Consider the following 26568-nt stretch of genomic DNA (forward strand, 5'->3'; position numbering starts at 1 on the left):
TTGTATTCATAACCACTTACTGTGACTTGTTCAAACCTCTTTTCCTAAAGGTTAAAACTGATCTTCAGTACCCCTTGTGTTCTGAGCACACCTTGGCAGCGGTCCTGGCTTCCTTTCCTTCCCGCCCAGAGCATCACCCAGCTGCTGGGACAAGATCTCAGAAACACTCTGCTTCGTTACCTCCCGTTACCCTTGCGGCACATCAGCCCTTTCACCCCAGTGCTCTGAGAGCAGCGAGTCAGCTCCTAAACTCAAATTACACCTGCAAAGTTCTTCAGTCCTTCATTCCCTCACTCTACGTACAAATCAGCAGAGACAACAATAACAAAAAAGCCTTTATGTCTGGGTCATGATACCTTCAGATATCCTTGCCAGCGTTTGCAAGCTTTTCTTAACCAGCTGAAGGGCCAAACGAGACCAGCAGAAACACAGGCTTGTTTGCAGTGTGCTCGGTGTTGTCCAAGGCTTATGACCTTAGTTCTCCGTTCTTAGTTCTTATCAGTCTTAGTTCTCATTTCTTCCGTGATCTAGCAGTGGAAAAATATTTTCAGACTGCAAATTATAATAATGAAAAAAATCAACTTTTATACTTTTTTTTTTTCCTGGATGCCACTCATGATCTTGACTTTTTACCAGCTTATTCCCTCGCTTCCACAATCATAACTGTTCTGAGAGATTGTCATTAGAAAGTCTTACATTAAGCAGATGCGCTAATCAGTTTATTGAATAAGTGACGAATGGCTACAGCTGGACCGTGGGTGGCCTGCCTGGCACAGGGCCAGAGGCCCAGACGTGTCCAGGCTCCATGGAGCTTCCCCCATCGCAGCTCTGCCTCCCACCATCCATCCTCTCAGCCCTCCTCACAGACACCCTCTCCATCCTCAGGCACAAAGAGCAGATGCACTAAGATACAGCCACTGCCCAGCAATTCCTCTGCAACTCAAACCCTCTGTTCAACTTTGACAAAAGTGGCTTTAATTGCTGCACAACCCTCTATCCACATGCAGACAATGCAGGAGGAGCCACCGTCACCCACAGCAAACACAGAACACGGAAAAGCTACAATCTGCACAGCTCTGTATTGTCTTGGTAGAGAAATATGGAAACGATCCTTAAAAAGTACATCCAGAACATATTTGGAAATTCTCTTGTTTAACAGTTGTTTTAAAAAATGACACTGATTTGGACTGGCCAGTGGCCCGTCGTGCATTACAGAACCGCAGGAGGTCTATAAGAGCGAGTCTAAACCGATCATCTCCAGTGCACAGGGAGGAGAACAAGTTCAGGGCAACTTTCTTCTGCCAACTGTGAGATATTCCAGCTGTCTGAACTGTTTACAAAGCAGGAATCAAGTTGATATAGATTATCTGAGATGGCATATATAATCGAATTATTTTTAAATGAATAATTGCAAAACTATCTGTGTGTAGTTCAGTATTTACCGGGCATACAGGTCTCTGGAAGAGCTGCTGAGCCCAGCAGCCTCTCACAGGGACAGGGTTTAGTGCCAGACTTAGGTTGTGGTTGGACTTGATGATCTTGAGGGTCTCTTCCAACTGGAATGGGTCTATGTGGCCCAAATGCCCAGCGGTCAATCCACAGCCAAGGACAGTCATGGCAAGCCCTGTGCCTTTTGGAAGTTAGAGCAGGGCAGTTCATCAGGGCGTTAGCTCTCTCTTAGCAGAACGGCCCTAAAGGTACAAGCGGCAAATTAGACATAACATTTCCATGGCCAAAGCTCAGGTGAATAGACAGTTTCACTACCTGAAACAACATATTATTCTTCACTTCTCTGGCATTGTTGCCAGCCAGAACTTTTAAAGTACTTACTAAAAATGAGGTCCTGAGGGTCACTACTTTGTTCAAGTATAAGACCCATAAGCTAAACCAGTCTGCCATCCTTCACTCTATTTTAGTTTGCTTCTGAACACATTTTTTCCTCTAAGAGTAAAAACACCCATTGTGAGATTTTGACTTTCTTTAATTTAAAGATTGTATTACAGAAAAGTTTAAGTAAGGAATCCTTATAAGGATTAACTCTTGACATAATATATTGCCAAGATACAGTGTAGCTGCAAGGGCTCTATGTGAACCTTCATATAAGTTGCTTTCTTACATACACAGTCGCTGAACAGCAAAAATGGTATTTACCATTTGTAAGAGAAGACAGTGGTATTTAAACAGTCCTTTTACCAGTGTGTTCTGGTTTTCCCAAATTAGAAACGTGCCATATTAAAACTGTAAACCCCTACTATACAGAAAGTTGATAGAGATGAACTTTCTAAAGATTGAAACTGATGAAACATTAAAATGAAAACTGAGGAGTGTTGATTATGCAGAATGGTTTCTCTTTTACTGGCAGGTCAAATATACTAGAAACATACAAACATTTTTGATAATCTAATTCCCGATGAACTCGAAACACTGAAGTAACATACACAGGCTAAGAGAATTCAATACTGTTCCAAGGCACTTACTGAATCTCCGTGACTAGATGAAAACCAGAACAAATTAGATCTGACAATTAAACAGTATATAATATAAAAATAACCTTTTGCTTACAATTTACAAAATGTATTACAATCTTTATCTCTGCTAACCTGCAATTCTGGCTGTGTGTGTCCAGCAAGTTTTGTAAAAAACCCCAGAAACTATTTTCTAAAACTTCAGGGCAAATAATTTACAAATAAGGTACACAAAAAATTTAGATCATGCAGAGATTTCTTACATCTTCTGTTAATATTTTATGATTGCAACTTTATCAAATTATATACTTACTTGCCCTGTACATATACAAAATAATGCATACATGGTAATCAAACGTTAGCAAAAAGTAGTCCATAAACACAATCTGTCAAAAGTATTACTATATTAACATATGTCTACAAGCAGCGTGTAACAGGGTTAAAAGACATTAAGGCAATAATACTTGAAGTTACAAAATAAATCATATGTAATACTTTCTCCTAAGTGTAATAAGGCAGGTAGATGGCCCCAGCAAAAGTTAAGTTGTAATACTGGAATCCACTGTTGTGACCAAGGTTGACGGTTCTGCGTGGGACGCGCTGCAGGAGCGTACCATTCGGTCCTTAGATCTACACTGCGCTGTGTTAGTCGCCCCCCAAAAAAGTGGAATACTATTTTCCTAGTTCTCAGCGGCACTTGAGTTTTCCAGTATAATTTAGTGAGAGTATGTCCATTGGTTCTTGAATCATGTCCATTCTGAAGGCGGCTCTCTTGGTCCTCTGGGCTTTCCGCAGCGGTTACCATAACCTAAGGACAGAAACTTACTTAATATTCCCAAGCCCTCGGACCGCAGGGTCTCACAAACGCTGGCGGCAGTCAGAAGGGTCACTGTAAGACATGCTCAGCTCCTACAGAAAAGGTTTATTCTCAGGGCTAGGAAATGACTTTGTATACTAGGATCTCTAAAGGCACCATGGCCATAGGAAACACGAGTGTGAAAAATACATAAATAATTATAGTTCACTATTTAAACCTCACTTGGGAAGTACTTCTCAGTAAATATAGTATTACAGCCTTTGTGGGCATTTATTTGGTTTTTTTCCCTTCTCCATGTATCAAAGTGGTTCTCTCAGTATTATTTCTGAAAGCATTCAGCATTCTACAGAAGTTATACCCTAACTTGACTCATTCTATATTTCATATACTCTAAAACACAAAGAGAAGAATGACTGAATGGCTCATTCTGCAGCATCGCTGACTCCACTGGGTTCTGCACCTCAGCGAGTCGGAGGGAGATGCTCGTAGTGTTAATGAACCTGCTGGTTAAGTTAGCTAGTGATCACATTTTGAATGAACTGTAATTACCAATATCTGTTACTTCTGCAGGAAATTCTGAAATTTGACCTCTTGTATTAGTGGAACCAGAAAAAGAAATCTGAGGTAAAACATCGGTTGGTGTTTTGTTGCTTCTTTCAGGACAATCTGGAAAACACACACACATCCCTTACTGTAACATTGATTCAGCCAGCACTGTGTGAACGCTGTTTTTAAGTACAGCTCAGTCCAGAACACAAGTTACATCAAATATTCTTTATAAAAATAAAGATTTAAATGAAATTTCTCATTTCTTAAAAAAAACACTTCAAAATTATGTATGAAGCAGATGTTCAATGACAGTGATGCATTCCCATTTGCCAAATATGGATTTTTTTTTAAAGTTTGTATGGACATTTAAAATCCCATGTAGCACCTATTTATAGCAAGAACATGCAGTACTATTTAATACATCAATATAAATGCATCTGTTCATGTTCTTTGTAAAGGTGCTTAAGACATAACTACATGTTGCATTATTTGTATCATCACCCTATTAGCAAAATTAATATTTATGAAAACTGATTTATTTAAAAAATAATCTACCAGGTATTTAACATGCAGCTTGTACAGTAGACTGTACAAGCCCTTCCAAGCAGATGCAAAAGGTAACAGCAAACAGATACAGCTGAAGCGGTTTGCTAATGTAGATGGAGATGTAGCCGATCTACATTTCTTACCGAAGCCTTCTCAAAAGACCAAAAGTTAAAGACTTTGGTAAATACAGAACACACATTTACACACATCACCGCCAGACTCCTGTTCTTTATGAAATTAAATACATTAATTCACCAACTTTGACAATTTTCAGAAATGCTGGTGTTTTGACAACATACTTAGATCTCTTCAGAGCCAAAGCCAAGTTCAGTACTTGGAAGGAAGAGATCAGCTTGTTGCAAGGCTACTGTAATTTTTAGAGATTTGCCCATAAAATTAAAGCATCATGGCCTGGAAGTAGCTTTTGAAGTCATCAGATGTTCAACATTTATTTCAAGGTTGGATCATGAAATATTTGTCAATTTCCATAAGAAAAAGCTTCCCTTTAGTGTTTCTAATCTTGTAATAAAAATACTCCCCAAACACTTGACCAGTTCAAACAGTTACATTACTTCAACTTTCCACCCTCAGGGGGTTACTGGACAGATTAACAAGTGGAAAAACCATTCCTTTTCATATCAAAATTAAAAAATAGTCTCTTCCATCACTTACCAGGTAGTACAGGTGAAGTTGTTTTCAAACCCTGTAAATGAGAAATATTTGAAGTCATTCTATAAAATGTGTCCAAAACACTAAAAGAACACCAGAAATTTGAGACGATGAAAACATCTTCAAAAACTATAGAACATCCACAGAAAAATCTACTTGTTCCTACATTTCTGACTGGCTATATATATATATATATATATATAACACTGACAAGAATGCTACAGGAGTTGATAAAGAACTTACTATCAGAACATTAATGCATTTGAAGTTTTGCCAGCTGTTTATGCTGAATGACTCCGAGCAACTAGTAGACTGACGTGGGAAGTGAAATCTGATGGGCAGAAGTGGGTTTGTTTAAAATAAATATGGATACAAGGAACAACTCTATCAGGCCATGATGCAGGCTGCCCACAGAGCATATGAAGTCTCCATCTCTGGATGTTGTCAAGGCCCAACTGGAAAAAGCCCTGAGCAGCCTGGTCCAAGTCCCTGCTTCACACAGCAGGTGAGACTAGGGACTGCAGTTCTCCTCCAGCTTGAACTGGCCTATGGTTGATTCAGGGCAGACAGCAAGCTCCATAAAACCAGCATATTTACACTCTTAAAGCCATAATTTAAATTATATTAAGGATGACTTTTAAAAGTATTGCTGAACTTAGAAAACCAGACAGTTTTCATGAAAGCAAACATGCTCTTAATGCATCAGTTCAGCAGCTGAGTTTTTCCTCTGCTTAACTACCTGTAGGTGATCAACTGCCGTAACTTTTCACAAGTATGTATTTTGTCTTTTGTAGTAGCTCCCAACTGAACTAGAAATTACTCGTCAGTACAGACTTGTAACTCCTGTACTTACCGTAGAGACTGTTTGTTCAGGAAGATGCTGATCACGCAATATGCTCCACTCAGACTGTGCAATCACAACTGGCTTCGGCAAGGGCGAGCCTAGGAAAAATTAAATCAAGCTCAACATACTTGAGTTCTCTACAGCACAGTATTAGCATTGGGTTACAAAGCAATTTAAAAAAAAAATTAAATGCTTGTAAAAACATAGAATCGGAATCATTTTGGTTGGAAGAGATGATGAAGATTGGGTCCAAGCATAACAAATCTAGCACTACACTATGTCCCTAAGAACCTCATCTACATGTCTTTTAAACACCTCCAGGGATGGTGGCTCCACCACTTCCCTGGGCAGCCTGTTCCAATGCTTCACAACTCTTCCCGTGAAGAATTTTTCCCTAATATCCAATCTGAACCTCCCCTGGTGCAATTTGAGGCCATTTCCTCTTATCCTGTCACTTGTTACTTGGGAGAAGAGACCAACATCCTCCATGCTACAACCTCTTTTCAGGTAGTTGTAGACAGCAATAAGGTCTCCCCTCAGCCTCCTGTTCTCCAGGCTGAACAGCCCCAGTTCCCTCAGCTGCTCCTCATCACACTTGTGCTCCAGACCCCTCACCAGCCTCATTACCCTTCTCTGAACTCTCTCCAGCACCTCAATGTCTTTCTTGTCCTGAGGGGCCCAAAACTGACCCCAGGATTCCAGGCGGGGTCTCACCAGCGCCCAGAACAGTGGCACAATCACTTCCCTAGTCCTGCTGGCCACACTATTCCTGATACAAGCCAGGATGCCGTTGGCCTTCTTGGCCACCTGGGCACACTGCTGGCTCATGTTCAGCTGCTGCCACTCAACACCCCCAGGTCCTTTTCCCCCAGGCACTTTCCAGCCACTGTTCCCTGAGCCTGTAGCGCTGCCTGGGGTTGTGGTGACCCAAGTGCAGGACCAGGCACTTGGCCTTGTTGAACCTCATACAATTGGCCTCAGCCCAACAGTCCAGCCAGTCCAGATCCCTCTGTATGGCCTCCTACACTCCCACGCAACCTGATGCCATCTGCAAACTTACTGAGGGTGCACTCAATCCCCTCCTTCAGATCTTTGGTAAAGAGATTAAACAGAACTGGCCCCAATACTGAGCCCTGGGGAACCCCACACAAACCTCTCTCTATGCAAAGAGCATTCAAGATAAGGAAAAAATCCACAACATAATTCAGAACACAAGATGCAGCATTTGCATTCTGCATGTTCATTTCCTTAATTTGGAGGTACCTAACCAATAGGGGGAATTAGCTTATTTTTCAATTATGTTTTAAAAATTTTGTAATACTATCTACACAATAACAGTAGATCTGAAAAAAACCATCTTAAGTAAAGAAAACATACAAGTCGGGACAGCTGTATCTTTTACTGACATCACACAAACACACAATCAAAACGGAAGTGTTTTTAGTGATTTCAGTGCCTTTTCTTTTTTAAAGAAAAAAAGCCTTGTTTCTTGTGTTCTTACAGAAAAGAAGCAAGTCCATAGCATACAAAGAAATGGTCACTTTAACTCTGAACTACCCATGTGTATTATGCTCGAGGGATAGATTTCTAAAACTTCAGTGTTTTTATGCTGAAAATATCTATATTAAGCACTTCAGCAAAAAATCTTTGAAAGTTTCAAAAAGTGGCACTAAACAAAAGCCTTGGTAAATAATTACATCACACTAGGTTGTTTTGGAAGATATAAAATATCAGCCTAATTTATCACTTCATTTAAATTGTTGGGTTTTTTTATTCTGCCATTACTAACTTGATGAATGAAATACGAAGCTATCAGCATAGGAATGTGTCAGTGTCAGTTTTCTCTTCCAGCTACCCTTTTGGTAAAGGCAAAGGGTAAACTATGTTAAACTTAAACTAGGCTTGTTCACTAAGACGCGGTGCTGTATGAAATGCTGTCATCCTTCCTTTGCCCAGGCAGGGAGAATCAGATAAGTGCTGTTCATGTGTTTTCCCATTCCCTCCCTGGGAACAGCAGGAAACTAAATTAGCTGGGGAATCCCCTAACTGTACTGCATTTCCCCACTGTATCTCATTTCCATGCTGTTCAGATTGAAAACCAGCTCCGCTAAAATCAATATTGAAGTCTCCAATATACTTAAATATCATGTAACAGCACGCTTAGTTAGAAAACGAGATATAATTTGACTGTCTTCAAGGGCTTCTGAAAGTTAAACCTCAAAATAAGCCATTACATGTGCTAGATTTCATTCCATTTCACAATTTGCTCCAACACTTCAATCAGAAAGCAGGGGTATTCAAATACAACACTGAAATGCATTTTACATTTTATCCCAAATCATCACAAAACATTAAGAACTCACTCTGTTCACTTGCTACTACAAATGACTCTGGTGTCCTTTCTGGGAGCGGGGGAGAGGAATCTTCATTAGTATCAGCATCTAAATCAAACACAACAATTAGGTAAGTTAAAAAACACATCTCAATTTTCCTCCTAGATTTTTAGAGGTTGGTCTTCTGGTACGTGAGATCATCCTAATGTTGGTATTAAATTTAAAGCAAATGGAAAATTTGATCTAAATATTAAAAAACATTTTGGTTTACCAAATTAGTGCTTTGGGAGCAACTTCACGCTAACACCACTATCTTCATATTAAAGGGGTAGAATCACTTTGTGTGTTATGAGAGAATAAGTAAAATACATTTTCAGTCTACATAATTTAGAATATGTAAATTTAGGACTGTATTAATGTATGAGCAGTTACATTGATACAGTCCTAAAATTACATTTGGCCCTTTGAAGGCAACCACGAGACTGATGTGGCCCCCAGTGAAAATGAGTTGGACACCCCTGATTCAGAGGAAAAAAAGCCCTCATCAACTCCAATGAAAACTTTTTCTTCATTCTTTCAGAAACAGACGTTAGGCAGAATTAACAGTCTGCACTGGAGCGGTACCATTTGCTTCTTGAATGCTAATTTGCCAATAACTGTTACTGTAATTTAATTGCAGTTCATTACCAGTCTATTTGCAGCCACTGCAACTGAGAGATCAGCTCATCCCCACACACTGGCTCCCTGAACCCTTCTGTAGATCCGAGTAACTACACCGTTGGTGCCTACCAGCCAAACCACTGATAAAGCTCCCAAACCACGGTAAGAAGCATGTTGAAATATGTACAAGCTCTTCAGCTGTGCTGAAGACAGTAACTTACTGATAATGAGCAGCAATTTTTTATTTTTAAGTGTCTCTAACCATACTTTCAAAGTCAATACAACAAAGGTAGCTTGCATGGTGCAAGGACACCCAGCAATGTTGCTTTTCAGGACTGTATCACACAACAGTAAGAACCATAGAACAGTTCGGGCTGGAAGAGACGCTTACAGGTCACCTAGCCCAACCCCCTGGAATGAGCAGGTTCATCTTCAACTAGATCAGGTCACTCAGAGCTCCATCCAGCCTGGCCTGGGATGTCTCCAGGGATGGGGCATCCACCACCTCTCTGGGCAACCTGGGCCAGTGTTTCACCATCTTCATCATAACAAATTTCTTCCTCATGTCTAGCCTGAATCTCCTCTCTTTCAGTTTAAAACCATTACTCCTTGTCCTATTGCAACAGGGTCCACTAAAAAAATATGTCCCCATCTTTCTTACGTGTCCCTCTTAAGTACTGAAAGGCTGCAATAAGGTCTCCCTGGAGCCTTCTCTTCTCCAGGCTGAATAACCCCAACTCTCTCAGCCTGTCCTCACAGCAGAGCTGTTCCAGCCCTCTGATCATTTCTGTGGCTCCTCTGGCCCCTCTCCAACAGGTCCATGTGTGTCCTGTGCTGAGGGCTCCAGAGCTGGATGCAGGACTCCAGGTGGGGTCTCACCAGAGCAGAGCAGAGGGGCAGAATCCCCTCCCTGACCTGCTGGCCACGTTCCTTTTGATGCAGCCCAAGATATGATTTGCCTTCCAGTCTGCAAATAAGTTCTAGGGAAGTTGCACATTAACCACTTTTCCAAAGCTGTAAGTCTCAGCTTTGCTTCCCTAGTCCATGTTGAGGCCCACCCAGGCAGGCTCCCACATCATCAACATGAGTCATTTACACAGTCCAGTGCAAGACTGTGGACCAGCAGGGTCACCAGGAGCCTGAGGAGATGGTGAGGAGATGGTGAGGAGATGGCTACCGCTGGTGTGAGCCACACAGCCCACCCCCAGTCTGCTCAACCAGCACAGGCTGCTTTGGCAGCACAAGCCCCACGCTTGCCTGCTCAGGAATTTGGAGCAAAAATGGAATGTTTAAAACAATTTAAAGTAGCTGCTGCCACAAGAAGTCTCATCTGACAAGTGTATTTCACACAGGATTCATAAAAAGATGAAGCCACATGCCAAATAATGAAGCCATGATGCTTGCCCTGCCAACACACCAGCAGCAAGGACAGGAACTCCGTCACCTTTTACAAGCCACTGTGTTCAAAGCGACTGCTCTGAGACTTGCTCCATCTCAAGTTTACTACACAGCGTAAGAAAACTTCCATTTTTTGAAACAATCTCTATAAAAATCAGGAAATAAAGTCACCATGAAGTACGCACTAACTGAAAGTGAGGGTTTTGGGTTGCTTTTTTGGTTATGTTATTGTTCTTGTTGTGGGGTTGTTGCTGGTTTGTTTTTGCTTTTAACCCCAGGGTACAACTATTTTTCACTTCATTTGAATTAAAAAGAGGATTTAATTATGCAGTAAGATCATGCACACCAACAGTTATAGTTCAGTAACTGGGGCGCTGACTGTACCCACACGTCCAGCTTCAGACAGAAGAGGCCCAAACAAGTACAAAAATGGAAAAGCCACTATCAAACATAGTTTAGGATCATTGGTGTGAAGCAATAAGCAATCCAACCCTGTATTCTTGAGCCCCAGATGGATTGCAAGACATGCAACCTGAACATAAAATCAGAAGTGCTCACTGTCATAAAAAAGGGAACAGATACACCCTCAATAACGAGAAAAATGATAAACAATTAATACTAAATTTTAAGCCATTTCTGCAAAATCAGCAACGTACCAGCATCACAAAGGCTGTACTGTTATTTCAGGATGTTTCTGATACACAGTTAAATGAAACAAGTTATTGAGTGACATTTTCCCATTTTTTTATCACATTTATGACACATCACTTTTTTTGCATATTCTTACAGCATCTACATAAAGAGATGTGTAGAGAGGTAATGACTTTCCAACAGTGATGTTCTGGGAAAGAAGGAAAAAAGCCCAACTAAAAGCAGTGTTGGAAAAATACCATAGCATGGAAAGCTACCAAAAACAAAGCCAAGGAGGGCTGCTTGGTATAAACATGACATAAAGGGCTTTGCCTTTGCTATCCAGAGCACTTTTTAAAGTGTCACAGAGTTAAAACCGCACATGTATGTGCAAGTATTGTTTTGTGTGTACACAATGTCACAAAACCTATAGAAACAGAAGCTGCAAAATAGTTCATGTTTCTGACTTTAGGTGAAAACTGAGTTCTCAAAGCAAGTGTGTTCACCACAGGTGGCTCTGCATCTTGCACCACACACCGAGCCCCACCTCGGCTCAGAGGGTCACACATCTGCGCAGACCCTGGGCCAAGGCTGGCGCAAACACTTCTTGCTCAAAAAACTCCATGAAGTGGTGGAAGATTTAAAGCAATTGAATAAATTTCTAAGCACCGCTAAAGCAGGACTTAGATTTTTACATCAACAGCACTATTACTTTGTTTCCCCCGGCCACATACAGAAAAAGAAAGCAGAGCTAAATATTTACAACGCTATTAACATGCAGAAGCCAAATCATGAGCAGCTTCAAAGACTGATACAGTGAAAGAGGTTACATCTGCATTTTTAGGACCCGCACATCAACCAGTGAGCATGAATTTGATGTGTTTGGACAAGCCTGCTCAAGATACTTCAGCTACCCAAAACTGCTATTATTATAGACACTTACTTGAAATCAGATGCGAAGCAAAAAATGCTATAGTTAATAACACAGAAACCTGCAATTACAGATGCATTCATACCTCACAATAAAGCTTTAGAAGCAGCTTATCAGTCTGTAGTACGAGGAGTGTAACAGATACAGCTCACACATGAAATGAAAACAGTGAGGAAAAAAAAGTGACACGCTTTCTGAATCTGCCATACACTGTTTAAATTTACATTTAGAAAGTTGCATTGTAAAGAAGTTAATGTTGTCCAGCTCCACAGATACAATCAGGTTAAAGAGCAGCACTTCTAAACCACAATGAAACCTACCTTTGCCATCCTCCGAACACGTTACGGCTGTTAAGTCTTGCCGAGCAATAGACATTGGCAACACCTTTCTGGCAGAAATGTTTTCAGTGTTAGTGGCAGCAGAAACTGTGGCACTTGCGGTTGAAACATTAGAAGCGCTTCTGCTCATGGCTCCATCAAAGTTCATCTCATCTGTGTCAGAATCATCTGAATGAAGAGGATTAGTAAAACAGAGGGGTGCTCGGACAGAAATAGGAGTATGATCGACATTATCACTGGAAGGATGTTCAGCCGTGGTGTTTGATACCAGAGAGAGAGTTTTAACACCATGACATAAGATGTCCGAGGACACGTCTTCAGACACCGACGTACGCAGTGCACTCTCAGGCCTGTGCAGCGACCACGTGGCGTGTCCCTTTTCCGTCAGAGGCAGCCGATCTGGTCTTGGCGGAGTATCAGAAAGCTGCTGACTCTGCAGACTTTCCGGTGAAGGTATTAAGGCCGTGCTAGACTGTGGCACGCTGCACTCCACACACGAGTTTTGAGAAGCATCTACCAACGAATCTCCTGAAACCTGTTCCTGTAGCTTAAAGCTCTTATCGGTTACACAGGATGACACAGACTTGATTTTCATTGCGTGGCCCCGGTTCAACAGGGAGTTCCCATCAAAGCTTCGTGGTCCCTCCTGAAGAGGTACCTTCTTGATTTCAAAACTCAAGTTGCGCTCCAGCCTTTTCCCTGCACATTCACTGGGTTCGTTCTTCCCTGAATGTTCCGTTGACTTATTATAATTCTCGTTGAGGTCTGTTGAATGTTCTGATGAAACCATGTGCAAAACTGGCTTTGGATGGTATCTGTCATTGTCCTGCCACACAGTAGTGACTGTTGGATAAGCTGATGGGGGAGATGGTGTTAAGATTGGTGGTACAGGCTGAGGCTCTGGAGGCTGCAAAATTTCTTCTTTAGCATCTCCTTCTACAAGGCAACTGCAAAATAAAAAATAAAAAGTCTAAGTTTTCTGTATTTTAACAGTATTTGGATATCTATCCATCTATCTCTGCAGTAGTAATGCTCTCATATCAACACTGAACTAAAAGCAGCACTTGCATTACATACAGATAACGGTCATAAAATAGGATTAATGGGGTAGGCAAGAATTAAGTCACATTCAAAACATCTTCCAGTTTATCAGAAAGACATACATTCCGGCCACAACTAATCCTCACTGATGGTTCAAAGATTGCTCACATCCTGTCCCAGCAGCATTGCTCAAAGACTGTCAGAAAGGCCCTCTTGTGGCAGGGTTTCAGTATGGTTTTGCTTGCTTCTTTCTTAAGAAGTGGCTCAGAGGAACCTGACATACAAAGTAGTTTTCAATAAAGCCAAGAAAAGTTTATTAAAATATCTTAAAGCCTGCTTAATACCAAATATTTTCTTTTTTCCTTGTCCTGGACATGTCCAGGGCAATTTCATGTTTATATTTGTATATTTAATAGTTTCTGCACAGTTGTAAGGCTAATGGTGCAGACCAAGTTTAGCTGCTGTATGATGCACACTGTACAAAAACCATTCACAGTAGAATATATGAACCAAATCGCAGTGCAAATTAGTGAGACCACAGCACTTGTTACTACAGTTCATCTTAAGCTACTTAAAGCAGAAGCTCATCAGGCATACGATCAATGATACAGCTGCAGATTATTTGACTACAGGCATTTTGCACAACCAAGGTCTTGTCTACAAGCAAGAATCAGGCATTTTCATTCAGACCCTATAAAAATATTTCCTTTCATTATGTAACACTAGTAACAGCATTAACTGAGGTGCAAAACAAATGTGTGACAAGAACAGAAATATGACCAAACAGTTTAAAGAAATCATAGTTTCACAACCCCAGCCAGATAAATGAAAGCACAATGGACTACAGTTTGCAAAGAAGCACAATTTGGCCACATGCTTGAGCTGAGAAACCAGCCCATTGTTTGTACAGAGCTCAGAACACTTCCTGCTGTTGGCAGAGATGTCCTTCATGGGGAAGTAATAAACTCTCTACACAGGCCAGCACACAGTGTCCAAGACGCTAATATTTAGAAGACAGATGCTCCCATTCCCCCATATTAGGAAAACAGACAGTTCTAGGGTCAGAGAGTCTTTAGTGACAAGTTCAGGTGCTCCCAGCAATCAAATAACCTGTAAGAAGCAGGACTCAGCCCAATCCTTGTATACCTCATTTTTTTTTGGATAATCTGTGCCAGAGGCATCATAAATCACCCAAATCCAGCTCTGCAGCAGGAGACCTGGAACCATTCCTTGGAGATCAGGTCCTAGCAGGACACGCATTTCCCGTGAAAATGAGTCACTAGCAGACCTTGGACTGCACCTTCTTTTCACGATCCAACATTCTGAAGAACTGAATTTATTCGGTAGAGTGTTCACATTGCCCTTGTGAAATACTTTTATTTGCAAATGAGTTCAAGGCTATACACCAAAAGCCAGACAACAGGGGCTTCCAAAAGGCAAAAACTCTCGCTACCTGCTGGATGACAGATGACAGTGACACTACTCTCCTGCTGCATTTGCCTAAAACCTGGGAGAGGACAGCATATCTGGACAAGGTGTGCCAGCAATAATTCATGTTGTAAGGACCATCAGGATGATGTGATTATATTCCCCAGGCCTTAGGATTTCAGGCTATATAAATGGTATTTCCATTAGAGTAGTAGTAGTTAATCATATATTACTCACTCAGATGAAGAATGAGAATGAAAAAGTATTTGTATTTCAGGGAATTAGCAGGTTCTATGGAAGAAAAAGAAATCTCATAATGGCCCACCAGCTGCCTAAGGAAACCAGACCTCCAGAGCTTGTAGGTGAAGTCTGGCATCCAAACACAGGTGTCAGTCAACTTGGAACAGCCTGTGTCCAGCTCTACCACTATCTGCCTCACTCCAACAAATCTCTCACAGAAGAAGCCCAGTCTGAAATCAGGAGTCTAACATAGACCTAACAAATTTTAGCAACTGCAGGGGAGCTCTAAGAAACCTCAGCTGGATCATCGCAGTCAGTCACACGTAGAATGTTCAGAAATAAGAGGTATGTCTTTCAAATCCTTTCTAATCAGGCAACTACCTGCACCAAGAAAGGCCGTCACTACTGCCAAAACATTAACGAGACTGTTCAGAGCCATGGACAGACAAGACCAAAGATATTAGTATCATATCTTGTCTGACTATAAAACTAATACCTAAAAATAGCCATTCTGAGATTTGATAAATCAATCAATCACTAGTACTGTCTCCTGCACTTGTTGATTAAAGCATTTTGCTTTCCAAGACAAGTCTCCATCTTCTTTTTGTTTCTCTTATTAGGTCTGAAAAAGCCTTTTTATTTGAGAGAACATGGGCTAGTACCACAGCTCTATTGGCCAAAGAATTTATAGTTTATATCCCACATCAATAAGAAAGAATGAATTGAAAAGAAAAATGTAGAAAGGCTTTTAAGAAAACTGCAGAGCAGGAAGTTACGCTCCATATCCTTTCAGTATTGTTTATACAGCAACCCGCGCTGAGGTTTCTTGTGATACTGTTCACATTTGCCAGTCTGTCTTTGTCAGACAGAAAGAGAGGAAGCAAGAAGGATTTGAAAATCTTGATCTTATTTTCAAAAAAGTTACCGGAGAGCAGAGCAGACAAATAAAAAACCCCAACAGCTACAAAACTGAATCATCACTTCTTTCCAAGGGCATTATTTACACGGAACACAAAAAAGTGTTAAGTCTGAAACACGCTGGTTCCACTATGCTGGAATAAGGCCAAGAGCGGGGTGGCTTTTAGGAGTTCCAGGGAACAGGGCTGAAGACCAAGCCCTTGCACAAGAATTCCTGACTGAAAGGCACCAAACAGGCTCTTGTGGCTGGTCTTTATGTCACATCGCAAACCAAATCAAAGCAATGCTATTAGCTCCCCTCCTTGCAAACAAGGCCTAAGAAGGACTTAGCCAGTGCCAAATCTTGAGACTATCACACCGAGGTAAACACACCTGAATCTTCTACAACACCGAAAGCAGACCTGCCTTGGACAGACTGCAGCACCAGTTCTATCCCTGGGATCATATTAGCACCAAGCTATCATAGTATGGGATGGGCAACCAAATCCTTATACAGGGGACTCCAAACTGAGGAGAACTGCTTGGATTTTCAGTTTATGAACATGCCCACCACTAAAGTACTGCAAGCTCCCCAGCTTCCAAATTATCTTCTAAAAGTTACTGTATCTTTGTACCTGGAAAACCCCAAATCCTCCTGCAGGTCTCCCTGGTGTCCTCTTCTACTCTCTGCCCATCTGACCCCTGTCACAAAGGGCTGGGCCTGAGACTCCTTCTGTTCACCCCCCAACCTGCACTTGTATATTACAATTGAGCTTTACATTGAGATAGGAAGAATACAAAGCACATCAAAACAACTTAATACAAAGTAATTTAGGAGCTGTTTTGCCTCTAGATGTTCTTGAAAAATGAACACACTTGAGAATAAGCTGTTTGCTTGTATTAGTAAAGATAAGCCAACGGAAAAAAGTCAGTCTTAGTCCAACTTAATACACGCTAAGGAGGACAGCAGAATTTCCCTTGGATTTCTCTCCTCTGTTCTGAGGGGGTGAGAGAGACAGAGGGAGTTGACTTGCATAAATGGTTACACGCCCCCTTTACCAGCAGTGATGCTCAGTAATCTCCACTAAATCCTCCCACTAAAAATGAGGTTTTTCCTTTATTGACCTCATTTTCCTGACCCAGAGTTTTACATGCAGTCAGAAAAACTAATTTCTTATCTGGTAGGGACATACCCTTAGGCATTACAATTAGCTAAAGAAGCAAATTAGCATTAAACCAGGTATGACGAGATGACAGGCCCATAATACCAGTCAAAATTCATGAAGTTCTTCACCGATTACTGCTTAATGAAATCACTCTCTCATTTGCTTCACTAGTAAACAGAATCCCCATATACACAAACAGCCCACTGAGAGGTCCGTGTAGAACTGCTAAGCCAGGAAACACGGCAGCTGTCAGCAGCCTGCAGCTCGTACCCCTGGATGACCATCTTCCTCGGACACAGCTAAACAGAGCTAGTAAAATATCCCCCATTATATTTGGAGTTCAATTGCATTCACTCCTTCTTAAATGCAAGCTTACAGCGATCAAACGAGAAATTACCTATTAAAAGAATTCTTGGCTTTATTTAATATTTAATAATATCCATCCTCAGAAAATGGGATGCCTACATAGTATTCTGATGTATTTTTTTAAAAAAGGAAATAGATGCCACCCAGGATTTCCTGGTTTTCTATGAGCACGTAACAATTTTTCTATTTTACTGACATCATCGTATTATTATTTCATATATTCTGCATTGCAAACAATGGTTCTGATTCTTTTTACAAAGAGGAAATACTAGGCTATGTATACCTTTAAGAGGTCTCTGTTTGTCCATAGCTTTTTTTAAAACTCTTGCCAAAGAAACTTGGGCATTTTGGGCTGCCGCATAATGCTTTCTTTGGGCATTTCCTCCAACAGCTGTGCTCTATAGACACTTCTCCCCCTAGAGGCAGAAAATTACCCAAAGATGAACTACTAATATTATTCCAAACAACAGGAGACTGTACAGTAAAAACAGCGTGATTTAAACTACCAGGAAACTAATAGAAAGCTCATGAAAGAGGATATTGAGACAGAAAACAGCCAGTGAACCAAAGAACACCAGAAAGAGAAAGCTTTCCCATACTAGACCTTTAACTTAACCCTGCAATGCTTTTTTATATTGCACAAGCAAGCATTTCTCAAGTCCATTTGTAAAATCACACTGTGCAATAAAAAATGGAGTGCCTCCTCATAACTCAACCTTGATGGTGTCTCTTCATGTACAACTGCTACTGATTATCTTGCAATTCCGCTGTCTCTGCGCTTCCTCATCCATTACTGCAGATGGAACTTCCCAAGGTGACCAGGGCAGCTTTTCCATCGCTCTTATTGCCACACAACCTGAGCAGCTGCTGCAGCGTCTTATGCCGAAGACCTTCACCTTAATGCACCGAGTAATAATGTTTTTAAATTATTTGTCAAAATAAAAAGGAATTGTCATAAGTACTATAGGTTTCCACCAAAAAAAGCAGCAGCAACGGCAACACTATTTTTGCCTTTTTCTTTTCCCCACAATATATTCTAAATTTTTAGAATGTTTTAAAATCTAAGCCATTCTGGCCCTAATGGAAAAGAGCTGTATTATTAAAACAGGGTACCATGGGTTCAGATTTAAATGAAAGTTGGCCAGCGTTCAAAAAAAAAAACCCCACTCAAGTAATCCACGGTTATTCCACGCAGCATATTGTAGGGTTTTATTTTTAAATATGCCAAGGTCATGGAATGCAGCTGCTGTGATCAACCAAAAATAGATACCAAGCTCTACATCCTCCCTCATAATTAAAATAGGAAAATTAAACTCGATGTAAGCAGGCTGAAGCTAGACAACCACATTATTCTACTTAAGCATTAAATCACTGCCATCCACACGGAAGAAAAACTGCCATTCAGTATGAGGAATTAATAAAAATAACCAACTGTTGAACTTTTATTGTAAAGATTGCATGAGGCTTTTTTTTTGCTAATTGTTAACATACAAATCAAAGAGTGCTGACTAACAAGGAACACCAATCAATGGTTTTAATCTTAGCTTTGCAGCAGATGCAAAGAGAGGGTTCTGCAGGGCTTAACATGAAATGGAATTACACATAACCCTTGAAATGTATTTAATGTCATAAGACTGAAGTCCAAGCATAATATGAAGAAAAGTTATACTGCTCCAGTATTTTATCATTTCTCCTTCAGACAGTGGCACACAGCTCCTCACTACAGCACATACAAAAGACCCATGACCTCATCTTCTATTTTTGTGAGTTTCTGTCTCTGTTTCTCCACTTTTTCAAATTGCAGTTGAACATGAAAATGAAGAATTTTCTATAACCAAGCCTGATTAAAATAAATGACCTCGTTTTCCAAATACTTCAGAATGAATTATTAACGCACAAGTATTTCAGGGACTATTACTTAAGGGTATTAAGACTATCCCTACGAATTCTGAAGTACCAATCAAGGCTTCCAGATCTGAAGTAGAAGCTCCAGTTGTACAGTCACACAAAACCATGTACAGTCCTAGACTGTAAATTTAAAACTTCTGTTCTTTACAGTCTTCTACCCGAACAATAAAATAAAAGCATCCTTATGTCCTGTTCCTGCCTTAACCTGAAAATAGTTAAATGTGTCTAACAAAGCACGCAGTCCTCCAAGTAAATTTAATATAGATGTAAGTTCAAGGTGACTTTCACAAGACTAGAGTGAGGTCCTGACGTATGCACTCATGAGTTGTTAATCTTCGTAATAATCAAGGAGTAATATTTGAATTGTTTTTAATGTTGACATCGAATGCAGATAGACATTAACCTAAATGACTGCTTCTACCTCTTGTACAGCACGTGTGAATTAGATTAAAGCATTATAAGGTTATGAAAGGTTGAAAGACAGTATGATTCCAAAGCCTTTACAAAACAAGTAGTTAGATGCTTCATAGCGAGTTGATAAAAGTAAACAAAATTCCAATTTAATGCTGATTTAATATCAATAGCCTAAAGATACTTGTAACTTCCAAGAAGAGACAGACATAAAAGAAGTCAAGAAAAGTGCAATTAGAAGTTAGACTGTGTAGAACTCCTTATCCAAGACATCCCAAGCCAAACCAAATACCAAAGGGATTAATTATGGCCCCTGAATAAGCTTCCAATCTTATATGTCAAAAGTCTTCAGCAAACTTCTTCAGAGACAGTGCATGTACAACTCAAGCACACATTTGGCTGACAACCTAAAAATGCTACTCAACAAAATATTTTTAAGCAAGTTTCCAGAGAAAATCCTAAATCAAACTAAAAATGTGGGTTAAGCGAGATTATTTCAGAGTAGTTACTGAATATGAACTTGTCTGTAAAGGCAACAACTCTTAGACACAGTGTGAAAACATTCACTACAGAAAAGATTCAGACAAATACCTAAAATAGTTGTACCAAGATATTTTTAGTCACGGCAATGTGGAGAAAAATAATAGAGGAGACACGAAAAAAGTTGTAAGAGAATAGTTTGGGGAAAAAAGCTACAGATGCAATAAGGAGATGTATCATGTTTAACAGTTTCCTTTTCCATATGGGGATTAAATTAGAATCCTTCATGGATTGTGCTCTCCCATCTTCCCCAGGAAAAGGATGTCAACCTGTGCCAGAACATCCACAGCACACAAAACCTGGCTCCAAGTCCTGACTGAGCCAGGCTGCAGATTTGTAAAACCAGCTCCCCACATCAAGAAAAATCATCCTTGTTAGTGGGAATGGCAAATGAAGCCTTCCCTCAGAAGCATCTTCCATGAGGGGTGTAGTTCATTGTTTTTCAAAAATAACCTCCATTCGAAAAAGACAACAGCTTCGCTAAAAGCTGCCATTTATTCACCTCTAAGGAACTAACCTTCCTGCCAGTGCTGGCAGATGGGAGGGTACGGGTTCATGGAAGCAGGCCTAAAAAAGACCAGGTTCTATAGCAGAGATTAAAAGATTTTCACTTCATAATGCAGCAAGTAAAAACCAATATAATGCAGATAAGGCAGAACAGATGTGGCCTAAAACATGAATTATGCATATATGATTACTAAATGAATATTAAAAAAATGAAAAAAAACATAGGAATACGTAAGATTATTTCAAGGAACAGTAATGAAGAAATTACCTCTTGAACATAAATCATATTTAAGTTCAATGACCAAATTACAAGAAGAGCTTGGAATTCATCATGAACACAGGTTAACAGACTGTCATCATCTTAATCTATGTAACTGAGTAAAGTCACTTCACCACTGATCTAAAGGTAAAAATGCTATTACCTACCTAGCATAAACTCTGCCATTTGTTTGTGAAAAGCCCTAACTTATTTCCACCTCTCTCTTTCAATGCCTTGTTCTCCTCTAAATTTTGCTTCACATAACTAATGCTAAGTTAACTACAACAGCTACTTATATTTTTATCCTGCTGTACCATTAGTCACTGTTATCATACATTATTTCCAAAGTCATCTTATTGCAAATACCATCCCTGGGGCCACTAAAGAAGTTGAGCAATAGGTCTATTTATGGTAGTTCTCAGATACCCTCATCAGAATGGGTGTGCAATACTCCAAATTTGGTCCAAATTACTAGTTGATGGCAAAGTGGAACACCTCCACACCCAGCTTTAAACTATATTTATTCCTGTGACAAGAAGACTATGTTGCAATATTAAATATATACACACACTGCCACCTATTCTGAGTCACCAATTCTCAGATGGCTTTCTATACCCAATTCCATTTTCTATATAAATACACGTTTAAACTTCCTTTTTTTACCAAAGCCATATTTTAGGATTTAAAATTCATTTTACTCTATAATCACCGCTTTCATCTTGCTAGTGCTTCAAAACCAGGCTCACCTCACCACATCATTTGTACCCCACCAAATGCAGTATTGGAAAGAAGGAGTTAATTCTCATCTTCTACCTTTAACCATTGAAATATCAAATGAATAGAAATTCCTAGTACTGTCCTGATCTTGCACTACTCCAGTCTGATTATCTTTTAAAGTAGTAAAACTACTTTCTTTACATGACTAAAAGTTATGCAAGAATATTAAGTGGCTGATGGTTTCTTGCATCATTCTACAACTTCAGGAAACTCAACTTCTTACCTTAAATATCTATTTAGCTACAGGTACTGTAGCACAGGCAAGATCACCTGCCAAAGGTCCTACAAGCCTTCAAAAACTACCCAGGGAATTTAGGCGCTTCCTTCAGGAGAGCTGCTTCTTTAGCCAATGCTCAGGTTTGGTGCCCATTTTAGGTGGACAAATCTGCTAGTTCAGTTTTACTTTTGGCTTCCTTAAAGTCAAGTCTATGTATTTTAAGAGCTAGAGAGATTTTCTTTTTCTTCTATTAAATGAAAGGACTGGTGAGACCAACTTTCCCTCTCATTAAGAAAAGCATTCTTTGGCATATTTTATTCAATAGCAGTACTTGCCTGTGAGGTAACATTTTCTTGAATAATGGATATTTTTCATTGTGTTCTTGTCTCCAAAAATGAGTTCAGTCATTATTTGAGCCTATTTTGGAGTATATTTTGCTACTATCACCTCGCTGAATTAGAGCGCAAGTAGATCTAATATATCTGACTGCTAAAGGGGGGTGTCCTTGTCTACTCACATGTAGTCCTTGCATTGGTATATTCAAACACATACTATTCAAATTTTACAATATTTACAGACCATATTACAAGACTTCTACTTGTATTATATATATTTCTATTTAGAAATAGAAAAAAATGCATCTTAAGTCCTTATATTATCAGTAGTTTTAGTCTATTTATAGAGCATGTCAATCTGTCAGCTTAAAACAGTACATTAACGTGGTTAACTACCTGCGGGTCCGTGGAGGCTTTGGTGGAGGAGAATCCTGTTTCTCAGCATCTGAAGAACTGACAGCATTCTCTGTATTATTTTCATCCTGATTAAAAGAAAAAGTTTTCATTCATGGCTGTAAAGTCAGTACACACAATACTTAAGATCCATAGTGACAATATCACTTACTTTTTGCTATCATATAGAGATGACTTTCAAAATTACATACAGATTAAATTCTACTCTAAATTCACAATATTATTTTGTATATTTAACATCAAATTTTTCAGACTGAACATTATGTTTCACATTTTAATTGTATAATCCATTGGAGAAAATTCTCAACAGCTAACCTATCAAGTCAGTAAAAGCAAGCTCCCTTATGCCCTCCAAATTATTCATAGTGAAAGCATTTACTTCCTAGTCAAATTATTTTAATTTGTAAAATCAGTCCACTGAAAATAAGACTAATTTATAGTGTAGTAGGAAACAGTGAATTTCAGCTATTGTAAATTGACAAGTGGATAAGATACAACACATTGTTCTAAAACACTTCCAAATCACCTCCCCTTTGCATACAATGAAGTTTAACTTAATCGGCAAAGCACAAAGACTTTGTTTTAGGAGGATGATAAATATAAGAGATATATTTAATATATGTATATATTTAGATGTATATGTATCCATACAAATTTATATGCATATAAAATATTGTTGTGGGTTAATCCCAGTATGCAGTCAAGCACCACAAATCCACTCGCTCACTTGCTTCTTACCCCCAACCATGGAGTGGGAAAAAAGAAAGGCAACAGAATTTGTAGGTCAACATTAAACTGCTTAGTAAGCAAAGTAGAAGAAATAAAGAAAACAAACAAAACAAGTGATGCGAAAACAACTAACTCAGCACCACCCCACAGGCAGACCTATGGCCAGCACAGGATGGCCAGCTTCCCCAAACTCCCACCTTTTCCCTCTCTATTACTGTTATGTGGCATCACAGAATAGCTCTTGGGTTGGTCTGGGCCACCTGCCTTGTTGTGTCCCCTCCCCATCTCCCGTGCACCCCCAGTCCGTGCACCGGGAGGCAGGGTCAGGAACAGGCAGTGTTGACACTGTGCAAACACTGATCAGCAATAGTGGGAACACCAGTGTCATCGGCGTTGTTTTGGTCACAAATCTAAACCACAGCACCCCAAAAGCAGCTGTGAAGAATATTAACTCCAACCCAGCCAGACTCAGTACAAGTATGTATAAATGTATATGTATCAAAATAACACAACATGCTGAGTAAACAGTAAAACTGATATATTAATTAATACCATTTCCATACACATGCCGCAGTCAAAGATCCAACAAAACCAAGGAGGGCCTCAGTGTTATCTTGAGTTTATAACATACTTTACCTAAACACTTTTGTTGCAGTTTTCTTTTGAAAAACAATTAAAAAAAACAAAAACAAAAACATCTCAAATCTGTACCATATTTCAAAGCACAACACCAGGTTCATGACACAGGCCTCACTACCTGCCAGCCTGCCTGTTCACACCGATGCGGGAGACTGACCTTCTCTGGGCTTAAAAAAAAGGGAATTCCCTGTTAATTTCTGCTTCAAACATGACAGTTGCATTTGAATTTGTTAAGCATTTCCAGCTTTGGAAGAGAAACCATAACTAAAGTTATTTCAAGAGCTAACTACCCTCACTAAGATTTAGATTAATTGATTATATGTTTTAATTTCCATTCCTAGTTTTAAAATAGTTATATTACTATCTGCTAGTGTGAAAAGTCTACTATCAAATTCTACTCCTCAGAGTACTAAGTGAAGCACTTCCTGTGAAGAAATAAATTAAATCCTTTATTCTTTCTTATTGTTTGTCACTAACCTCCTCCACTAAGCAGCCGCCCAATACAATATTCCAGAAGTACTCCAGCAGAAATACACTATTGTTGCTATTTCCGTGGCTTGTGTTTGCCCTTTCAGACACATTGCACAGGGAGTTCATTGTCCTGCTGACCACTGCCTGTAACTATCAACTTTTTTTTTGGAGTGAGATTCAGCTAGCACATAAAAGCCACTTACATTTAGATGACCACAAATGAAGCTCCCATAACAGTCAGCTGAGGTTGGTTGGTTTACATAGAATCATAGAATCATTTCAGTTGGAAGGGGCGTTTAAAGGTCACCTACTCCAACCCCCTGCAATGAGCAGGGACATCTTCAATCAGATAAGGTTGCTCAGAGCCCCATCCAGCCTGGCCTGGGATGTCTCATCTACCACCTCTCTGGGCAACCTGGGCCAGTGTTTCACCATCTTCATCATAACAAATTTCTTCTTTATGTGCAACCTAAATCTCACCTCTTTCAGTTTAAAACCATTACTCCTTGTCCTATCACAACAGGCCCCACTAAAAAGTCTGTCCTCATCTTTTTTTATAGGCCCCTCTAAGAACTGAAAGGCCACAATAAGGTCTCCCTGGAGCCTTTTCTTCTCCAGGCTGAATAACCCCAACTCTCTCAGCCTGTGCTCACAGCAGAGCTGTTCCAGCCTCTGATCCTTTCTGTGGCTCCTCTGGCCCCTCTCCAACAGGTCCATGTGTGTCCTGTGCTGAGGGCTCCAGAGCTGGATGCAGGACTCCAGGTGGGGTCTCACCAGAGCAGAGCAGAGGGCAGAATGACCTCCCTGACCTGTTGGCCACACTCCTGTTGATGCAGCCCAGCATGCGATGGGACTTCTGCGCTCCGAGTGCACATTGTCAGGTCACATCCAGCTTTTCATTCACCACTAACCAACCAGCCAGTAAGCTGAGGATGAAGGTAACAGATTAATTTGCCCCACTGACTATATTTGGAGCATTGATATTGTACTAAAAAGCCCCTAATTGTGTTCAGTTCTGGGCCCCTCAGTTCAGGAAAGACATTGAAGTGCTGGAGCGGGTCCAGAGAAGAGCAACAAGACTGGTGAAGGGACTTGAGCACAAGACCTATGGGGAGAGGCTGAGGGAGCTGGGCTTGTTTAGTCTGGAGAAGAGGAGGCTTAGAGGTGACCTCATCACTCTCTATAACTACCTGAAGGGAAGTTATAGCCAGGTGGGGATTGGTCTCTTCTCTCAGGCAGTCAGCAATAGGACAAGGGGGCATGGGCTTAAACTCTGCCAGGGGAAATTTAGGCTGGATATTAGAAAGAAATTCTTTCCAGAGAGAGTGGTCAGGCATTGGAATGGCTGCCCAGGGAGGTAGTGGACTCGCCGTCCCTGGAGGTTTTTAAAGTGAGGTTGGACATGGAACTTAGTGCCATGATCTAATAAACGGACTAGAGTTGGACCAAGGGTTGGACTCAATGATCTCTGAGGTCTTTTCCAGCCCAGTCGATTCTGTGATTTTGTAATTAATTGTTATTAGCAACTACAGATCGAACCTAACACAACTGCACCCTGAGAACATGGCGGGTTGCTCGCCTGGTTTCAGCACAACAGCACATCCCAGTTCCATAAGGCAGAGAGATCTCAGAAAGAGCGAGACTCCACAGAAGGAGTTCCTCCCCCTGACCACCAACTTCTCCATCCCACAGCAAATCAGAGGAGTATTTCAGTTCAATTCTGCCAGCACAGGAGTTTTGAGAAGCAGGTGTCTCATTTCCATGCTCAGTTTTCTAGAAGGTACTGGGAAAGGGTGTGCCTGTTGGCTGTGGTAGAGACCAGCTCATCCAGAAAACAAACCAGCAACTGCATCCCTGTCCTTGTATATTTGTGAAGTGTTTGTGAACAGAACATTTCCTGAAAAACATTCCCAGGCAGATGAAAAAGCTATTAAAGAAGCTAACATATGTCTAACTTTTCTTAAACTCTATATATACAGTAAGAAGCTGTTTCTAGTTGAGACGGGCAGAAGTAGCTGAAGAGGCAGCGCTATTTTTGCTACT

The 26568-nt window shown here is 40.3% G+C and overlaps 1 protein-coding gene across 4 annotated transcripts in view; it reads right to left on the reverse strand.

Annotated features, from left to right (window-relative positions):
* Positions 1 to 2387: 2387 nt before the first annotated feature.
* PTPN12 (protein tyrosine phosphatase non-receptor type 12) overlaps positions 2388 to 26568 on the reverse strand; it is a 75884-nt gene continuing 51703 nt past the window's right edge. For 2 of the 4 annotated variants that reach the window (XM_080340503.1, XM_080340501.1), the window contains 7 exons: positions 22669 to 22754; positions 12163 to 13127; positions 8254 to 8331; positions 5900 to 5988; positions 5050 to 5080; positions 3832 to 3948; positions 2388 to 3273 (listed from right to left, as the gene is read on the reverse strand). In XM_080340503.1, the coding sequence (XP_080196629.1) occupies positions 3212 to 3273; positions 3832 to 3948; positions 5050 to 5080; positions 5900 to 5988; positions 8254 to 8331; positions 12163 to 13127; positions 22669 to 22754 (1428 nt within the window). In that variant the 3' untranslated portion in view covers positions 2388 to 3211. Of the gene's footprint in view, positions 3375 to 3831; positions 3949 to 5049; positions 5081 to 5899; positions 5989 to 8253; positions 8332 to 12162; positions 13128 to 22668; positions 22755 to 26568 lie in introns of all 4 variants that reach the window. The other 2 variants (XM_080340502.1, XM_080340504.1) reach the window with 2 other exon arrangements.

This window comes from Nesoenas mayeri, assembly GCF_963082525.1.
Source record: "Nesoenas mayeri genome assembly, chromosome: 1".
NCBI lineage: Eukaryota > Metazoa > Chordata > Aves > Columbiformes > Columbidae > Nesoenas > Nesoenas mayeri.